The 20,035-nt window shown below is 50.3% G+C and overlaps 2 protein-coding genes across 2 annotated transcripts in view; one reads left to right on the forward strand and one right to left on the reverse strand.

Annotated features, from left to right (window-relative positions):
• Window positions 1-270: 270 nt before the first annotated feature.
• Window positions 271-14,507, forward strand: UQCC2 (ubiquinol-cytochrome c reductase complex assembly factor 2). The gene is given in 4 exon segments (NM_001194866.3): window positions 271-433; window positions 10,531-10,605; window positions 11,438-11,507; window positions 14,231-14,507. Coding segments are annotated over 4 exon segments (381 nt in total). The 5' UTR covers window positions 271-295; the 3' UTR covers window positions 14,329-14,507.
• Window positions 14,508-15,720: 1,213 nt separating this feature from the next.
• Window positions 15,721-20,035, reverse strand: part of ITPR3 (inositol 1,4,5-trisphosphate receptor type 3) — a 77,180-nt gene continuing 72,865 nt past the window's right edge. The window contains exons 56-59 of the mRNA XM_078000103.1: window positions 19,366-19,531; window positions 18,554-18,714; window positions 17,191-17,352; window positions 15,721-16,589 (exon numbers count right to left, since the gene is read on the reverse strand). Coding sequence (XP_077856229.1) covers window positions 16,521-16,589; window positions 17,191-17,352; window positions 18,554-18,714; window positions 19,366-19,531 — 558 coding nt within the window. The 3' untranslated portion in view covers window positions 15,721-16,520. The remainder of the gene's footprint in view (window positions 16,590-17,190; window positions 17,353-18,553; window positions 18,715-19,365; window positions 19,532-20,035) is intronic.

Genomic DNA, 20,035 nt, shown 5'->3' on the forward strand with positions numbered 1-20,035 from the left:
TTAGTCTCAAGCTTGTGCAGTCATTGAAAAAGAGAAGCAAAGCTGTCCCTCAGGTACTCCACGTCCGCCTTGCCCCTGGGAGCTGGGCCGGTTCCAGGAGGAGGACGACTGAATTAGCTCGCTTTGCAGAGAAAGGCGAGCAGCGCCCCTATCCGGAGAGTAACTGGGCGCCTGCAAAGTCGCGCATGCCCACTTCGGCCTCCCGCCCCACTCCTAAGGCGGCGAGACTTAGTGCGCAAGTACCATCCATTGGCGGCGACTCCTCCCCCTAAGGCGGGAACACACGGGGCCCAAAATGGCGGCCAGCCGGTACCGGCGTTTTCTTAAGCTCTGTGAGGAATGGCCAGTGGACGAGACCAAACGGGGCCGGGACTTGGGCGCTTACCTGCGACAGCGGGTAGCACAGGCCTTTCGGGAGGGAGAGAATACCCAGGTGACCGGCGGGGAGGCGGCTGGGACGAGGGGAGGAAAGGACGAGGCAGGGGCGGGGCCAGCTAGCGCGCTATCAGCGGGATCTGCGCATGCGCGCGTCCTCCTTCCAGGCCGCACGTGAGCGCAGACCCCCGTTTCTCCCCAGGGAGCTACTGAGAGCTACGCCCTTTCTACTCAGCGCTCTCCCCCCGCTGCACCTTGGAATTGCCGAGGAAGCTTTTTTAAAACTCCAGATGGGCCGGGCGCGGTGGTTCACACCTATAATCCCAGCACTCTGAGAGGCGGAGGCGGGAGGATCGCTTGAGCCCAGGAGGTCAGCCTGGGCAACATAGTGGGACTCCGTCTCCGCAAATCAAAAAACAAACAAAAACTTAAGATACAGAATCTCTAGGGGTGGGATCTTGACCTCAGTGTTTTAAAAGCTCTCCAGGTGATTCAAGGTGCAGACAGTTGAGATCCACAACACCAGTGGCAGCTGGTGACAGCCTCAGCTTTTTGCTCCCGTGTCACTGTAACGTTACCTCATTATCTCGCAGTGTTGTGTATTGACTGAGCTAATCCCCAGTAAACTCTGCAGGTCCCGGCTAAGCGTTTGCGTTCTTCCTGAGCCCTGTAAGCCTGTGCAGCAGGTTTGGGTCCTCAGCTCACGTAGCTGTGTGTGAGTAGTAGGCCTACGTTCTTGCTCTCCAGGTTGGCGCTGCAGCTCTGCGATTCATTCGTTCATATAGCTCGTATTTATTGAGCACCTACCATATGCCTGGAGCAGTGCTAGGGAAACAGCAGTGTTAAACAGGTGAAGTCCTGCCCGCATGAAGTTTTACATTGTAGTTCAGGACACAATAAACAAGTAGGTCTACATAAGACAGATAAGTACTGTGATCAGTAGAAAATAGGGTAGCATGATAAAAGAGTAATGTTATTAGTCGGGTCTTTCTGAGGAGATGACACATAGGTAAGACCTAAGGCAAGAGGATGAGCCAGCCATGTACACTTGGCGGGAAGGACATTCCAGACACTGCGCATGCCCAAAGGCAGGAGGCAGATTGACATGTTCCAGGACAGAAAGAAAGCCAGAATGGCTGCAGGGTAGTGAGTAAGGTGGAGTTTGCTAAGGTGGAGGTCAGGAGCCAGGCACAGTAGGTTATTATCTGCTCTGATTAGCTGTTAGACCTCATTGTAAGGCCAGTGAGAAGTCACTGGGGATGTTTAGTGAGGGGACTGATGTGCCCCAATTTACTTTTTTTAAGACTATTCTGGTTCTATGTGGTGAGTGGGCTATAGGGGGCAATAACAAAAAAGCAAGGAGGCTGGAGAGAAGCCGATTATGGTACTATAAGCGAGCGATGGTGGGGGGTTGGATGAGGATGGCAGCACAGAAGATGGGAGTGGCTGGATTCAGGTTATGTGCAGGTTGAGTCAGCAGGACTTGCTGATATGTGGGATGTGGGATAAAGGAAAAGAGAGGAACCAAAGATAGCACCTAGATTTTTTTTGGCCTGAGCATCTAGGTCTAAGATGGTGCCATTTACTGAGGCAGGAATAGGTAAAGTGTAGGAAGAATATCTTGAGTTCGGTGTTAAGCAGGTTAAACCTGAGATGCCAAGTACACTGATTTCCTAGTGGCAATGTCAAGTAGGCGTGCTATATTTGAGCTTGGGGCTCGGGCAAGAGACCAGAAATGAAATGAGATACATACACACACAGTCTGAAGAAATGACTTGCGAAACTTGGCCAAGACCTGTCAAAGAAGGAACATGGTCTTTTTTTTTTTTAGCTTAGCCCAAAACAGAGCCAAGCCAGCCCACCTAAAGGAGCAGGAGCACGCCCAGTGGCATCATTGTGACTGGACTGCTGATTGGCTGACAGCCTGGGGCGTGTCTGGCCCAGGTTATACGACACCCAGGGCCCTCCCATTGTTCATGGTGGTCTTCACTGGCCCAAAGTGGAAAGATCTTTAAGGCAAGAATCTTATCTAGTCCCAATTCTACAAACCCCGTGAGCTTCCTAAAGCTGTACTCCCTGCATGTTTTTAGTATGAGCTTCCTGAAAATAGAGATGATGCCATTTTTATCTTTCCCCCTCTCCCCTACCAGTGTCTAGCATAGTCCTTGGCCCATAAAAAACACTCAGTAAATGTCTGAATGGATAAGTAAATAATTGGTTGTGGCTCATGAGACAATTGTCTGAATATAGTTTCAGATGTAGCAGAACTAGACAAAGAGAAGTTGTGAAGAGTGAGAAAGGAATATTTGTGTGTTCTGAGTGGGCAGAATTGATTTGAGAGCTTACCATGTTTGGGGAATTTCGGGATCTATGGAAGAAGGCCATAAGCTGGCCCTCACCACCAAGGAGCTTACAGTTGGGCAGTCAGAGGCTCCATCTTTGGGGAGGTGAGAGAGCATTACATTCACTTGCTTGATTGTTAGTGTAAGAGGAGCCGGCAAAGGAGGAAAGAGTTTTCTCTTTTGGAGTTGTTATCACCTAGGGAAATTGTTCCTGAGCAGTCAAAGGCCCACACAGGTTTGAGTCCCAGCTGCAGATGCAAGTCATGGCTCTGTTGATGATTCTGTAGCAGCTGATGAATGCATTACTGGTAGAGTGAACCAGTGCATCACAATGGCAGCAGGAGCATTACTCAGGACCACTGTTTTGGTACCTCATCCTGATGTCACCTGAGAATGCACCTGGGCTTAGTAAATCTTTGTGGTAATTTTTGAAGGGCGCAATTCCTTGCTGGAATTGAAAACACTACTGTGAGTCACTCCTACTGACACCCCCAGATCATGTATAAAGACCTTGAGAAAGCAAGGTGATTCTGGTAGGCTGTTCATTAAACTGGCAGCAGGAGGTGGGGATTAGATCCAGTTGACTGACTAGTATGGAGCTCCTCCTTGGTTATGCCGGTTGCCAGAAGACAGGACTGGAGGGGAAAGTAGCTCTGTTCAGGCCATCTTTCCATTCCTGTAGAGGAGAGAGGCAGTCAGTCCTCCTCTCAGCCTCTTGGCTTCCTTCGTCCTAATGATCACCCCGAAAGGTGCACAGCACACCTTTGCCGGCATGATCTCATTTAATCCTTAGTGCAGCTGAGTGGTAGCCATTACTGTTCCCATTTTACAGATGAGGAAACGAATCAGAAAAACAAGACAACTCTCTGGGGATTCTCTAGCCGTAAGAGACAAGCCAGGTGAGAAACATACCCAGCCCTCCTGGCCCTAGTGTGCATCGTCTCCTGGGTGCCTGGCCTTTCCTCAGCTGCTGTTCCAAGTTATTGTTAGAACAACCTGAACAACCTCTTTTTCCATGAACATCACACCACTTCCTTCCCCTGGTTGCCTGTTCAAACCTTTTTGGGCCATAGATAGTTTGGGCAGCAAATGGAACTCCCTGTGTTTACCCATCTATTCTTTGCCTCAGCCACTACCAGTCCAGATGGGAAGAAAGATGGTCCTGGGTGGGACACCAAGCAGAGAAAAGCTGGGTTAACTAAAGGGCAAATTAATAATTTATACTCAAAACCAGAGTACAAAAACCACTGCCTCCATTTATTCCACCTCAAATTGCCCTCTGGGGAGTCTCGTGGTCCACCCTAAACCCACCAAGCAGGGAGGTGGTGGTGGGAGCAGGAACACACGTAACTCCTCTCACACCCCATATCCTATTGTGTAGTTTTAAAAAGTCGGTGTTTATGGGCTTTGCCCCTTTTGAATACAGTTTGTCTAAGAACACGTGTTTCCTACAGCGCTGAGAGCTTAATAAAAGAATTGCAACATGGGGGAAGGTGGCACAACAACTGTAATTGTTGACTTAACAACAGGGAAAGGAGCAGATCTTTCTAATGAGTTCATTAGGTGCTTCCTAAAAGATCCCAGACTGCACACCAGCACCCACTTATGTAGCATGAGTTACAACTCCAAGGGGTGGCCTGGAAGAGCTGCTGCCCAGGAAGGGGCTCGCCCACCAGGGAGTTCTAATTGTATTGTATCCAAGTTTAAGTATAATAATATTGGCCCAGTTTGAAAGAAGTTAAACTTTTTCTTGAGTTTCTAATAATGTAAATGATATTTCCACCTTCTCAGAGGATAATTCAAAGGTATTTTTATGATTCTGTTTTGTCAGTCATCCAGTTGAGGCCTGATCCTTGGCATTCCTCAGTGTGCCAGGGAGCTAGCTCCCAAGCCACCTGGCATATGCTGGCCACGGTGAAGCCATATCAACGTTGCTCACCCCCACTTGTGAGCCCCCTGAAGTCATGTTTTTGAAGAGTGTCCTAAGAGCAGATTATCCTATTTTTAGTTACATATCGAGCCCATCTAAAACCTGGAATTGTAAGAATCATCTCTAAGAGGGAATGCAAACATCTCCATCTTTTTTTCTCTTCCAATTCTGAATAGCGCCAGTGTGAGCTAGGGTAGTATTCACACCAAAGGGTGGCGTTTATCTCTGCATATGTAAAGCTGCAGTCCTCCTCCTGAAGGGATAAATTCTTAGCCACTTTTGGTGGGTCACTACTTTATTCAAAGATCTCTGGGGTCTACCTGTTGCCTCCTGGACAGGTGGCAGGCAATTTTGTGAGACCTGCAGTGCCTCTGATCCTTGGTCCCAACCTGTGTTTCCAGCCTTGCCTCTCACCACCCCAACACGAGCCCCAGGCTCAGCAAGGGTGGCTTCTCATGGTCTCCCAAACTGTCCATGGTACAAGCGATGGTGATCCTTTGAGACTTAAGTGCACTGTGGATCACCGTACCCCTACAACCTCCAAAAACCCAAACACAGAGTTTGTCAAGAATTTGGTGGCTTCCCAGGCTCTTGGAGCCCTCCCTGGGTTCCCCTTAAAAGCTCTGCCTGCCTAAAACACCCTTGTCCTGTGCCTCTTCATGCTTCATCCTCCCAGTCATTTCTGGTCCCTGTGTCACTCATGCCCAGGTCGGCACTCCTCACTCTGTGCACTGTCGCTGCAGTGAAACTTAGCCCTTCCTTGCCATACCTCCCTGTCAGCACAGCCTGGTGCCCAGCTCCCACCTCGGGTCTCCTGCAGCGGCCCGTGCTTCACAGCTCTGGCTCTCACTTGCATGCTGCCCCGGGCAGGGTTGGTTTCTAATTCATGTGTATCTTGTCTCTGCAGTGTGCCTGCCAGCTTCTCCACAGCTGGCCTGGGTCGTCTTCTTTATGGCCCCTCACAGTCCCCTAGTGGGGCACTCTCTCTATAGTAGGTGCTCAAGAAATACATTTTCAACTCAATTGAAGGGAATAGGCTCCCATAACAGAATGAACTCATTTCAGAAGTTCATTACCAAGTCTTGAAAGCCTTTTTTTATAGATCCTCCTGGACTGAATCCAGCTCTACCTTAATTAGCAAAGCAATTTGCAACACCCTTTCCCAAAAGTGCTTATGCGTCCCTTTGTGTGACTAGAATAGGGGCCGCTGTACCAATTGCTGTCACCACCCAAAATTCAATTTGGAAAATCGAAATCAGTGCCTGCGGCACCGATGTAGATTTGTATGTATAAAAGTTTAATATGGTAAAGAGAAATTTACTGACGACTGAGCAGGGGAAATGCAAAAGGAGCAAAAATAGAGCTATAAAGGACACTCGTCAGATGAACATCTATTTTATTCACATTTGGGGAGCAGTGCTGAATTTTTCATAATGTCCCCACTGCTGCCTTTTTCAAACCCAGCACTGCTATTAGTCCTAAAACGTCCATGATCTCATTAGGTATGAATGCAAAATCAGGTAATTTAAAGCTTGTATTAAGAATATTTCTAAAAATGCACAGTCCATTTCATCAGAAAAACTGCATTTCAGAACTCAGGAATGTTAGTGCTGGAGTCTGTGAATAAAATGTAAGCTATAGGAACGTGGTGAGGCTTCTGGAATTTGACAGATGTCTCCACTGACATCCTTTTAAGGATGACTTTTTTAATTGCTGAGCTTGAGTTATCTGTGGCTAGGAACCCAGCATTGATCAAGGCTTCATCACTCCTCAGGCAGTAAGAACTTGCTAGAAATGGGTATATCTCAAACTCCTGTCACCTCCACTGAGTTGCTTTTACAGCCTCAGACACCTTCTGACCTCAAACAGGAAACTGGGTGGCAAGTCTGTTTTAGGACTCAGGTGTTTGGTTTTCTTTCTCGGATTACAATTGAGTCCAGGACTTCTGGGAACTCTCTAGGAGACTGTCTCTTTCACACAGAGGAAGCTTAAGAGGTGAGAGTACCTGAGCGTCACTTTGCTTTTTGCACTTAGACTTTGTGCACTTTGCTCTTACAGGAGCAGCACTCTGCAAGGGTGACCCGTCCCTTGTGCCCCTCCTGTCTGTCCTGCTGCCCATCAGAGATGGGACTAGGTGGCAAGGAAGGACAGCACTTTATAGCACACCTGCTTGAGGGTATGATACAAGGTTGCTGAGCAGCCTACTGGTGACTTCTCACTGCTAGAGAGTTGGAGCAGGAACTTGAGTTGACAAGGTGTTTGAGGGTGAGGATCTGGTTGGAATGCAGGTTTATCAGGAAGCAGTGTTAGGAGCCCAGGAGAGAGGCAGAGGCTATGGGAGGAAGGCAAATCAGCGTGTGGACTCCTTTCCTAAGAGCTTAGTTGGGAAGGTGGTGGGGATGGTGGCAGGATGGGAGGGTCCAGATAAGCGGCCATCAGGTGAAGACCGGGTACAGCAGACAACTGCTCTCTTGGCAGACCATGGAGTGCTCAGTGACCGCTGAGAGCCACCAGCGTCAGTCAGGAGTGAAGCCTCAGCAGTTTCTCATCCGTCCTCACTTCCGTTTCCAGCGCCATCATCTGCAGTGCACACCAGCCATGCTGATCCACTGATAACATGCTGACCCATTCCCTGGGCACGGGCTCCACCTGGTCCTGTGCCTGGAGCGCCCCCACTCCCTTGCTGTTACATGCACCCATCCTCAGCCGCTCATTCTCCAGCACTTCCTGCCTGGCCCCGCAGGCCCATAGCACCTCGTACATGCCCCTTCGTTCCACTCTCACCAGGGTGGTCCTAAACCGTTCTGTCCTTTCCCCTCTTACTTTGTGAGACAGGGGCCTGTGTTTACTACAACTCTTTACTACTAATAACTGTAAGAAAAACTAATCACTCACATTTATCGGTGTTCCAGGCCTGGAATTCAGAGCAGCCCAAGCATTACATCATTTATCCTCACACCACCCTGGGAAGTAGGGGCTATTATTATATTTTCTTTTAAAAGAAAGGTTAAGTTGGCCAGTATGCTTCAAAAATGTTCAATGCATGAAAGACAAAGGCCGAGGAACTGTCCCGGATTAAAAGAGACTAAAAGATACATGACTGTTACATGCAGCAGGACATCCTGTTTTTCCTTAGATTATTATTGAGACAATTGACAGAATTGGAATATGGACTGTGCATTAGATAATAATGTTGTATCGATGTTAAGTGGCCTGAATTTGATCACTGTACTGTGGTTATATAAGAGAATATTCTTCTTAGGAAATGCACAATGAAATATGGGGTGAAGGGGCATTATGCTTCTACTTTCAAGTGGATCAGAAGAAAGATACGTATGTACAGATACAGAGAAAGATAAACTGGCAACTTTTTTTTTTTAAGTGTGTTTCATGGGGGAAGAGTGAATGGTTTGCCTGACATCACATAGCTGATAAGGGATGGTGCCAGGATTCAACCCAGACAGTTTGGCTCCACTTCTCCCTACAGCCTTGGAGGTACTCATTCACCCAAGCATCCCCTGCTCATGGATGGGCCAAGCATGCTCTAGGGTCTCAGTGAATGCCTGTTAAATTTATAAGTGAGCACACTTTGGGAGGCCAAGGCGGGCAAATCACAAGGTCAGGAGTTCGAGACCAGCCTGGCCAACATGGTGAAAGCCTGTCTCTTCTAAAAATACACAAAATTAACTGGGTGTAGTGGTGGGTGCCTGTAATCCTAGCTACTTGGGAGGCTGAGGCAGGAGAATCACTTGAACCCGGGAGGCGGAGGTTGCAGTGAGCTGAGATCGCGCCACTGCACTCCAGCGTTAGCTTTTGGCTATGCATGCCCTGCTGAAGAAGTATTCCAGATGTGTTCGTCCAGATGTGTGCAGAAGTCCATTCTAGCGGGACTTTCCCTGGAAGAGCTGTCCGGCAGCAGGGAGGCACCAGCCTCATCCTTTTCCATTCATTCTGTCCACTCAGATAATGACGTTGATTATTATTCAGCAAACACTGGCCACCTCTTCAGGCCATAATCCTTCCTCTTCTGATGTATCTAGCTGTTCTCATGATGAGTAGCCTGAACCCAGGAATGAGTTAGGTAGAACTAAATGATGGATTGTCTTTTTTGTTTGCTGTAAAGTAGGGACCTCATTTGACATGCACAGAGAGGCAGCAGTGGAGCTGCCTATTAAACTTCTTTACTACTGATTTATTTATGCTCTGCCTTCTCCAAGGAAGGATTTAAGTTAGGAAAAAATCCATCATTTGAATTTTGGGGGAAAAAAATGTAAAAGAGAAAGTTTTGTTCTGGGGAGCTTTTCAAAATTCTTGGCAGAAAAATTTAAAGAATTATACATAAGTAATAGCAAGGACAGAGTAAAGGGAAAGTTCGAACTAGAGGGAAGAGACCACGCCTCCTCTGTATGCCGCCTGTCTTCGTGACCACGCCTCCTCTGTATGCTGTCTGTCTTCCTGACCACGCCTCCTCTGTATGCCGCCTGTCTTCCTGACCACGCCTCCTCTGTATGCCGCCTGTCTTCCTGACCACGCCTCCTCTGTATGCTGTCTGTCTTCCTGACCACGCCTCCTCTGTATGCCGCCTGTCTTCCTGACCACGCCTCCTCTGTATGCTGTCTGTCTTCCTGACCACGCCTCCTCTGCCGCCTGTCTTCCTGACCACGCCTCCTCTGTATGCTGTCTGTCTTCCTGACCACACCTCCTCTGTATGCTGCGTCTTCCAGAGAATGCCCATCGGGGCATCGCTGTCTCTGGCACCAGAGAATTTACTTATATCCCCCTTTCTATGGCAACGCCTCAGGGTTCTGGGCCATCTCCTTTCTAGCAGGACCTAACTGTGGTCCCATCTTGGTTCTCCTCAGTTTACCCATTTTATCTTAAATGTTGCTGCCTTCATGTTTCTTCCCTTCTTGTAGAGTTTCAGCAGCTCCCCACTTATCACAGATGAAAACTCAGGTGATTTTTTTGGTTTTTTTTTTTTTTGCCTTTGCTAAAAGATTTTGTTGGTCTGAGGCTGGGCATGGTGGCTCACGCCTATAACCCCAGCACTGGGAGGCTGAGGCAGGCAGATCACTTGAGGTCAGGAGTTCGAAACCAGCCTGGCCAACATGGTGAAACCCTGTCTCTACTAAAAAATACAAAAATTAGCTGAGTGTGGTGGCACATGCCTTTAATCCCAGCTACTCGGGAGGCTGAGGCTGGAGAATTACTTGAACCCAGGAGGCGGAGGTTGCAGTGAGCCAAGATTGTGCCACTGCACTGTAGCCTGGGCAGTAGAGTAAGACTCTGTCTCAAAAAAAGAAAAAAGAAAAAAAGAATCTACTGGTCTGGCCTGAAGCATCCCAGAGGATTCCTGCCTCCTCCTCCTCGCTGACAGCATCTCCTCCCCCAGGAAGGCCTGCCCTTCTCCCTTCTGCTCGCTGACCCCTGTGCTTCTTTCAGAACCTAGCGTCGTCTCACTTCCATCATGCACTGACCACTTGAACATGTGGGGACTCCCCCACTGAGTCCCTGTAGCCCACTCTGCCCAGCACCCCCTTTGTTAGGCACGCCTTTCCAACCTTACATTTCTATTGTGGCATCTCTCACTGCAGCTGGTGTCGTGGCTCACAAGTCACAGATGCTCCACAAATGCTTGTTTGCTGATTAATCTGATTTTTCTGCAGGTTGGGGAGTTGATGAGGCAGAGCTATGCCTCCAAAAAGTAGTTTCTAATAGCAGAGCTATAGTCCAGGTTTGCTTCCCGCAGAGTGGAGAAGCCAGTGCTAGCTGCAGGCCTGCTTCATGTGAATGCCTTATTAAGTATGGTCTTTCCTCGAGGTACAGACACTGTGGGAGGCAGGACTCCTTTGCTCACCTCCTTGGGGGTTCTTTGCTTTTCAGGTTGCAGAGCCTGAGGCCTGTGATCAGATGTACGAGAGCTTAGCGCGACTCCATTCAAACTACTACAAACACAAGGTGAGTGGGCCACAGTCTTTTATATCCCCAGCTTTCTGACAGGACAACTAATAAGAATGAGTGAAAATCTGATTATGTAATGTTTTGTAAAGAATTGGCTTTGCTGCTTTCAAATGAAACCAGTAATTTCAACCAAGCCAACAGAGGTGCCTGGTAGAGGCTTTTACACCACCTAAATAAAAGCTGTTTAAAATTGTGAATACAGGGAAAAGGGAAGAAACAAAGAAAACCAATTATGAATAGAAGCCATGTATTTGATATGCCAGTGTGTGCTCCTGGGAGTGTCTGACAGCCATTGGATTTATACCAATTTTCCCATTCACTCTGATGGAACTGACACCTCCCCACACTCTGGTGATAAAGGTGGGATGATTGGGAAAGTGCCGTCCTTTCTGGAGCTGGGCCCCAACATGATTACTGTCAAATTCCATTTAGAGTGGTTTTTCCCATACTTGAAAAATGTGTTCAGTAACTCCACAAACGTGGCCATATGCCTATGTGGAAGATGGATTTTTTCTAAATCCTCCCTACTAACATGTGATCCATGAGCAGCAGCATGGGCATCACCTGGGAGCTGGTTAGAAAAGCAAATCAGGGGCCCCACCCATACCTGCGTTTTCCAGGGAGGACTCATGGGTACATTAAAGTTGGAGCTGCCTGCTGGAGACTGTACTGGTTCTTGTGAGGCCAAGTCTTAACCTCAAGGTGGCGCTGCTCTTCTTGCTAGGCCTGGCCTCTGGTTGCCTAGGGCCCAGATGAAATGCAGTCAGAGAGCAGGGCTTGTGGACTGATCTCTCTCCTCCCTTCACTTCCTTTCTGCCCCGGTGACCAGTACCCTCGCCCCAGAGACACCAGCTTCAGTGGCCTGTCATTGGAAGAGTACAAGCTGATCCTGTCCACAGGTAATGAAAGCACAGCTGCCTTTTCTCATTGGTTTGCAAATGACTCTGAGTTTGAGTGGCCAAGGGGAATTGTCTAAGAAGGCAGCTTTGCTTGATGGAAAGTCTTGTAGAACAGCCCAGAGGAAATTCTGAAGCTACAGGGCTCATGCATTTTGACCATATACTGTGGAGAAGGTCAAAGGTGTTATTTAAAAAAGAAAATCTATCTTTAGTGCTTTTAAATTCAAGGCTGGGCAGCAGGGAACAGGGGACTACATATTTGCCAAATGGAAGTAGTTGAAATCAGGATGGAAGGAAAATTATTTTATTTTTATGGTCCTAAGGGGGCTTTATAAACAATGAAGGTTTTAATTAAAACAAAAAGCCATTCAATAAACGTGTTTGGGGATATCCGCCTAAGAGTTATCTGACCCAGGGGACGTGGTCTGTGGGTTAGATATGAGTTGAACTAGGTATGTTTTAGAGTCATTGATAGACTCTGATTAACAAGAAAGGAAACATCCTGCCAAGCCTGTCCTTTCCTTAATTCCCTATCTCCATTGTCCCTAAGGAGGGGGGCCAGAGAGCCAGGGCTGAAGCAGGCAGGTACTGGAAAATTACTATTTTTGTTGCCAAGTATATTATATACAAAAATAGGCTAACCTTTTCTGGAAGGGCATGGCCCTGACACATTTCCTTCTGGTATTCTAGAAATATGTCTTTCCTCTTCTTCTGGCAGCCTTCAGCAACTTAGTTTTGAGGATTTGGGCTTCTAGAAAACCATCTTCTGAGATTAAAACCTGGTGGTGTCACCTGCTATTACATGTCAACTCTAACCCTGTTTTTATTCCAGTACTCTCTGGGAAAATGGGTGAAGATATTTTGGCCAGGCAAAATCACTTTATTGGCGATTTTTTTAATGTGTAAATTTACTCTTCTATCCCTGGGTCCGTCTAATTAGCAGCATTGATGCACGTTATCGTGAGGGCCCTGGACAGTTTGAGCAAAGTTTGAACTTGAAGTGAGGGTGGAAATAAGTTCCAGAGGCCCTGCTTCTGCCCTCTATGTTGTTCACCTCAGGGCAGCCTCTGCAAGTGGAAAACAGGCAGCAACGAAGGCTAGGAGATAGTCCCGCCATTGGTCCACGCTGCAGCTTGTTCTGGCTGCAAGTTTAGTTCCAGGAAATTTGCTGAGAATTTGTTTTCACAGCAAGCCTCGTATTTTTGTTGCAAATTGTGTGGCGTAAGCTTACCAAATGTTTCCTCTGACAGGACAAGAAAAGACCTGCAGCACCTTGTAGCGAGAGGCTTTGAGGGCCTGGCGAGTCTGAAATGTGCTGTGTTCTGGGTCACATGTGTGTCCACCCTGGGACTGGTGTCATGGAAAGCGCCTTAGGGAGGCCTCAGGGCTTGGAGATGGACAGTGTCCCTCAATGTCCACCTGGACACTGGAAACGTGGACTTCCGGAAAAGCGCCAGAGCAGGGGCTTTTTTCTGTCACCTTTCTTGGTCAGAAAAGATACTCTTTTCTCCGGTAGTTTTGTTAACGTGAAAATTCAGGCCAGGCAAGCAAAACAATATTATAAGAATATCTAAAATTTAACATATATGTAAAATTAGATTTCATGGAACATTAGCCCTAGAGACTTCAGAAAAATGGTTCCGTACTGGGGGTGATTTTGCCTCCCAGGAGACATGTGGCAATCTCTGGAGACATTTTTAGTTGTCACAACTGGTGGTGGGGGCAGCGGTGCTACTGGCATTAGTGGGTAGAGGCCGGGATGCTTCAAAACAGCCTTCGATGATGCACAGGCCAGCCCACAACGAAAAATTATCTGGCCCAAAGTGTTGGTAGTGCCAAGGCCAAGAAACCCTGCTTTGGTTCCTGGGTGTGGGGACGTGTATTTTCTTAAACAAAAGCCCCTCCCACCCGCACTGTGGTGGAGATGGCTGCCTTTTCATTGAGTGCAGTCTGTGTGCCAAGCAAGTTACTTCCATGATTTTCTTTAATCCTTACAACTTTGGAGGTACATGTTTTTTTTTTTTCTTTCTTTTTCACCTCTCCCCAAGTTGTCTGCAGATGTGTGTTTTTATCTTCATTTTACAGATGAGGAACCCGAAGTATAGAGGGTTGAGTAATGTGCTTGAGGGGACCCACAGTGGGAGGGGACCCACAGTGGGAGACAATGGGCTGGGATTCAGGCCTAAGTCCATCCCTCTCTCAGTGCCTGCTTAATTCCACAGCATGTGCTGGACCTGCACGCCAGGATTCAAATCCCTGCTCCACTTCCCAGCTGTGCAAACTGAGCAAGTTACTTCACCGCCTCCTGCCTCAGTTTCCACACCTGAAAATGAGACAGGCCTGTGTGGAGCAGGCCAAATTTTGCGATGGACCATCTGGGCCTGTGGGTTGCACAGCAGACAGCTCAGGGCCATTTATTTGCCCTCGTATGGAGCAGGGCAACGAGCAGCACACCCTGCTTTGATGCCAAGGGTGAGGAGAGGGCAAGAAACCACTGAGAGCGTGCTGGGCACACAGCCTGGCACACAGTGCTCAGTCACCGTGAGTGGTCACTTCTGTTACCCTGTTTGATCTGCTCCTCAGAAGCTGGGTCTACACTTCCCTTTTTCAGGAACACACTGTGTGAAAAGCAGGGCATGCTTGTGTCGGGAAAGCCCCGTGGGTCCAATCTACGTCATCAAGTTTTAGACTTGTCTCTCTCTTTTTGTCTTTCCCTTTTGCAGACACCTTGGAAGAGCTTAAGGAAATGGATAAAAGCATGTGGAAGAAACTGCAGGAGAAGTTTTCCTCCAAGGGTCCTGAGGAGGATCATAAGGCCTGAGCTCAGGCCTTACCTCGCCCACGTATCTAGGTGTGGAGTCTTGTACATTGCCATCGTCAATAAAACTGCCCCAGTTTCCCCGTGACCTTACAGTTTGGGAATCTCCTCTAGCCTTCCCAGAAAGGCTCTAAAGAAAGTTTCAGCCTCAGAAGGGATGGCGATTGGGCTGTCTGCTGTGACTGCTGCTCAGGGGAGGGAAATCTCCTGGGGAGAGGAAATGCAGGTTTCCCTCTGGGCCTGACAAGGGAAGGTAATGGGGCCTCCGCACAAGGTGCTTCCTGCAGGACCACAGGAGCCCCCGCCCCTCCAGCAGGGGTCTGGTGCCTCCTGGCAAGATACTCGGGCTCCCTTTTGTTGTAGGAGCTCCTGGGAGGAAGCCAAAAATAGCAGTAAATACTGAAAAGGGCATCCTGTTGCAAACAGAAAGCATCAGGGAAGTGTGAGGCCCAGAGAGGCAAAAAGCCTGCTTGGCCCTCATCCCCACTGACTCAGAGGACGAACCTCAGGCCTCTGTCCCTGACCTTGCAAAAACCCACACTGCCCAATTGGCTTAAGGGACAGGGAAGCTATAGACAGGCCTTGGCCAGGCGGGGCCTCAGCTGCAGTTGGCTTCAGCATTGTGGGCAGGTTCTGTAGGTGGCCACAAGTCAGAGGCCCTGCTGGCTAAGGACACACACAGGGTCACCTCATTATTCCATGGAACTTTGGCTCTTACTGATAGACACATTCAATTTCCTAGTTGAGCATTCTTCTGTCTGGAACCGTGAGGGACCAGGCTGGGCCCACAGCGCCCCTGGTGGGTACAAACTAGAAGTGGGTTCTCAACCTCGTCTGTGTCTAGACTCCTCAGGATGTTCTGAAATGCATAAAATAAAATCGACAGGACTGCAGTAGAAACTAGTTATGCCGGCCGGGCGCGGTGGCTCAAGCCTGTAATCCCAGCACTTTGGGAGGCCGAGGCGGGCGGATCACAAGGTCAGGAGATCGAGACCACAGTGAAACCCCGTCTCTACTAAAAATACAAAAAATTAGCCGGGCGCGGTGGCGGGCGCCTGTAGTCCCAGCCACTCAGGAGGCTGAGGCAGGAGAATGGCGGGAACCCGGGAGGCGGAGCTTGCAGTGAGCCGAGATCGCGCCACTGCACTCCAGCCTGGGCAACAGCGTGAGACTCCGTCTCAAAAAAAAAAAAAAAAAAAAAAGAAACTAGTTATGCCTAAATGCAGTTCTGGGTAGGGAGATCTCAGGGGAGGACCCGAGACACGATGTCACTCAGTGCATCTCCCGAGAGCCTGAGGAGAGGCCAGGCCAGCAGGGAAGGACTCTTGTTCCTGTCTTCTGCCAGTGTGTCCTGTTAATCCCCACAGCCCCGGGGGAGTGCAGGAAACACATCCCTTTTTAACGGACTAGACTTCTATTAATTTATTTAAGGCAATTAACATATTAGTTCTCAGGCCAAAGGATTTGTAAAACATTACACCAAAAGGAGAAAAACAAGCGGTCATGAAACAGCCATGCGAACGCCGCTCAGCCCTTGTTTGCCTGGGCATACAACTCTCCCCCAGGAAGCCTGGGAAGAGGCAGGTCCCAGGAGCAAGATCGTCCATCATGGAGTCATCAGGCCACCTACAGCCATGCCAGGGTGGCATGGACACGACAGTGAGGTCTGCACTGGCTACAGCAGATCTGAGGCACGGAGGGAGCTGTACAGCCATGGGCAGGGCTTAGCACAGCACCCTTGGAATAAGTTAAATAACAAAGCCCTAAAATCACTAGTAACAGCATTACTGCCACCTCCCCAGAGGCCGGCAGCAGCCAAAATGTAGTGCTTGGAGATAAAGGGGTGACCCCACTTTTAACTACCCATGAGGAGGACTACAAAGAGTTGTCAGTTATTGCTTTAAGGGACAAAGGTCTCTAGGTAGGATTTGTCTTCTGCTAAGGCATTAAGGTAAACTGAGTCCCAGTGAACTTTCAAGTCTTTTTTTTTTTTAAGGGCTCTAAGCAGGTCTGTGAGCTCTGAGGCTCCCCCTCCATGCTGTTGAAAGCCTGGGTGGGTGTCGGGGTGTCTGGCAGAGTGGGAGTGGAGGCTGGCCAGCTGGCTGGGCCACCCAACCCGGGGGAGGGGGCAGTGTTCTTCACAATCGCAGTCTCCAGTGATGAGCATCCCCTGCTGGGGCCTTCAGTGGCTCTTCTCAGCGGCTCATGCAGTTCTGGACATCCACAAAGCCTAGGCGTTGCCTGCGTTTCCGCTGCTCTGTCATCTAGGGTTAAGCAGATGCCAACAGGCCCGGTCAGGCCTCCTGGCACCTTCTCTCCATGGGTGCTGTGGAAGGGCTTGGCGCCCGTCTTCCTCTGTGGGCCCAGCTGCTATTCAGCACTGGCGGTGGGCCAGGGCCCCTCGGGGTGCTTTAAGGATGTCGATGTCAGCACCAAACCCTTGTTCTCAATTAGCGTGTCACAAACCCCGGATCTGATGCAGCTGGGAAACCAGCCCACTAACAGGCTGCCTCATCTTCATGCAGGCACTGCCAGATGCAGAGGAGGATGTCTAGGCAAGAAGGCCTTAAACTCAGGAATCCCCTCAAAGGACCTACCTGGCAGCTGCAAGAGGAAGGGGATGAGAGACAGAGGGCCCCACCACCCTGTACTAAGTTTCCACTTGGCCTTGTCTTTAATGGCCCAAGGCAGGGGTTGTCAACCCCAGTCTGACTTGCCATGTAGGGGAGAGTGGGTTTGGAACCTACCTTCTCATCCAGGGCCAGAGGCCAGTGGGGAAGAGGGTGGGGCAGGAAGGATGAAGGCAGGCAGGGGCTGCCCAGGGATAGAGCCCAGGGTGGGCCTGGGTTCAAGCAGGGTGCATACCTGCTCCTTGAGCTCATTGAGCTGGGCAGTGAGGTGGGACACCAGCTTCATGGTGGAGTTGAGCTTGTCCTGGAGAATCCGAATCTCATTCTGCTCCCCCTCGCCCTCGTTGCTGACAAGGGACATGGCCCGCATCCGGGGGAACCAGTCCAGGTTCTTGTTCTGAAAAACATCACCAGTGGGTAAGCAGGCATGGGCCCAGCCCAGAAAGGCCTCATTTAGAGTAATGGGGGAGGCTTCTGCCACACCCCTGACAAAATTACTCGTCAGGGATGTGTCATGGGAAAATCTGAATTGACCTGGTCCTCCCTGGGGCCAGAGTGAGCTGGCAGTCAACCCTCTGTCAACCCTCTGCCACCGAGACAGGCTGACTTCCGTTAGACAGCGTCGGCAGCTGAGTTTGAGTCCTTCGCTGGTATCAGCACCATCTGTTTACTTTCATAACACCCCCTGAGAGGTGGAGGAAGGCCTCTGCACCCAGACAGACCCTGGATCTCCTTCCTTCCTTCCTCCCGCCCGCCTGCCTGACAAGCACGCCCCACGCCCCGGGAAGACACAAGTTAGACAGATGGCAAACGGAGGGAGCGGGAGGCTCCGCTGAGGAAAGCTGGCATCTGACACGTGCCTGGGAGGCAAAGCCACGTTTCCCAGGACAGAGGAGTGGGGAGGGAGGGGCACTAAGCAGTTCTCGGCTTCCTTGTGAGCTGTGAATTCTCAGACCAGCAGATAAACCTGTACACAAAGATCAGCTCGAAATACAGACTTAAACGACAAAGAATTCCTTCTTTATGATTCATTGTCTTCACTCCATTATTACAGACATTGGACAGATGATATTTAAAGTTTTTCCTGGCTCCCCTTCAGCCCAGGACCATCTAATTCAGACTTTTTAGGAAGCAGCCTGCCTTCCCACCAAGCTAGAAAACACTCCCTGAGAGCGGCCCACAGATCACTGGCCAAGACAGGATCTCCCCGACTCCACCCCGCCTCAGCATCACTGCACCACAGGCCCAGGGATACCACACGCGTTCTTTGGGGCTGATGGGTTTGCTGTGGGATTTTTCCTGACACCCAGAAGTGGGAGGAGGCCCCTCTGCAGCAGCGGGCCCCCGGCAGGGCCCCCGTGCAGCCCAGAGCTGCTTCCAGCTGCTGCTCCTCGCCCTGCTGACCTTTCAGCAAGTGTCTGCAGCTGTCCGAGCCCCTCCCCTGGCCTCCCAGGGCCGACAGACAGATGTGGCCACTCCTCGCCAGAGCCCAGGGCACTCAGAAGCTAAAGCCATGAGGCCTCTGGTGCACAGTGATGTTGACTCGAGAATGGCTGGCTGGTTTGGGCCCACAGGCCCGGTGCAGCCCCTGCTCACACCTTGATCATCTGGGCCACGTAGCTCTCAGGGCCTGTGTAGTCGGTCTTGTTCTTCACACGGACCAGGACAATGAAATACAAGTAGTTCCACATGTTGTGCTCCAGCTTGATGTGTTCCTCAAATGACACCGTCTTGTTATCAAACTTGTCCCTCTCCAGACCTGAGGGTGCAGAGGGCGGGAATGAAACCATCAGCCATCAAGAGCCACTGCAGGGCCACCTGCTGGAGGGGACCCAGCTTTGGGGGCGGGGAGGCATTTATTCTCAGGATGAGCGCTTCCAACAGCTTGCTCTGGGCTATTTGGGTCACTTCTATTTGAAGCAACAGCCACTTAGTGGAGATCCTGCCCTGCCGCAGCTGCAGCCCTCCCGCAGCGGAAACTGAGGACTCTAGTAGTAAACGCCAGAATTCCCCGAACTCAGGGGAAGCATGAATGGCTGAATAAGCGAGGTCCTACAGGCCATACAGGTGACATCTGCCTGAGCCTGAGGTGGCTGGTGAGGGGACTAGCACTTCGTTTCAGGGGTGGGAAAAGCACTGGACCGAGACTAGAAGCTCCAGGCACTGTCTGGGCTCAAGTCCTCGCCTAGAAACCCCAGGGGTTTACAGGGATGGCCCTGTCTCGCTCCCTTCTGACTCCAAGTTCAGGCAGGGTCATGTTCTCCCCAGTTCTGGGATGAGCAAATGCATCAAATCATCAGCCCCAGGGCAGGATACCCCAGGGCAGGAGGGGCCAAACCGCCACTGCCGCTGGCGTCAGATGATGTCCCAGCCCCACTGCGGCCTCCGCAGAGCAGGAAGCAACCCTCACCACAGATGAAGCATGTCGTCTTGAGAATCTCCTCCTTCTTCTGCTTCTCACTACGCAGGTCAGCGAAGGTGTCGATGATTACCCCAAAGATGAGGTTCAGCACGATGATGATGACGATGAAGAAGAACAGGAGGTCATAGACCACTCTCGCTGGGAAGAGAGACTCCTGTGGGGGGTGAGGCAGGGAGGCTGGGCCCGGTGGTCCCCACATTCACCCGGGCAAGACAGGACTCAGGTGGGGGCCAGGGCTGTGATGAGGGCCTCTGGCTTAGGGGCTGTCAGATGGCAGAGTGGACCCAACCTGCCTCCAGAGCAAGAATTGCAAGCAAAAGCCCTGAGTTTGGGTTAGGAAAGCGTGGACTCAGGACACGCTGGGGTGAAGGCCTGCAGGAGTCAGGTGCGGGGAGGTAGGGCTACGAGTCTTGGCGTGTCTCTGCCCCTAACATTGATTAGGGAAAAAGGCAGCTCTGAACACCTCTGCCCACCCTCAGGACGCCTGGCCACACGCATTCCAGAAACCCTGTCTGGCCAGGGAGGCGGCCTCTCACTCCTTCTCAGCAACAGCAGAAGGACTGGCATTCCGGAACGTGGCTGCCCAAGCCGAACCATGAGGCCTCCTGAGGAAGCTGATGAGCTCCGCCCTCTGCCCGCCTGCTGTGGGCTAGGAAAG

This window comes from Macaca mulatta, chromosome 4, assembly GCF_049350105.2.
Source record: "Macaca mulatta isolate MMU2019108-1 chromosome 4, T2T-MMU8v2.0, whole genome shotgun sequence".
NCBI classification, from domain to species: Eukaryota; Metazoa; Chordata; class Mammalia; order Primates; family Cercopithecidae; genus Macaca; species Macaca mulatta.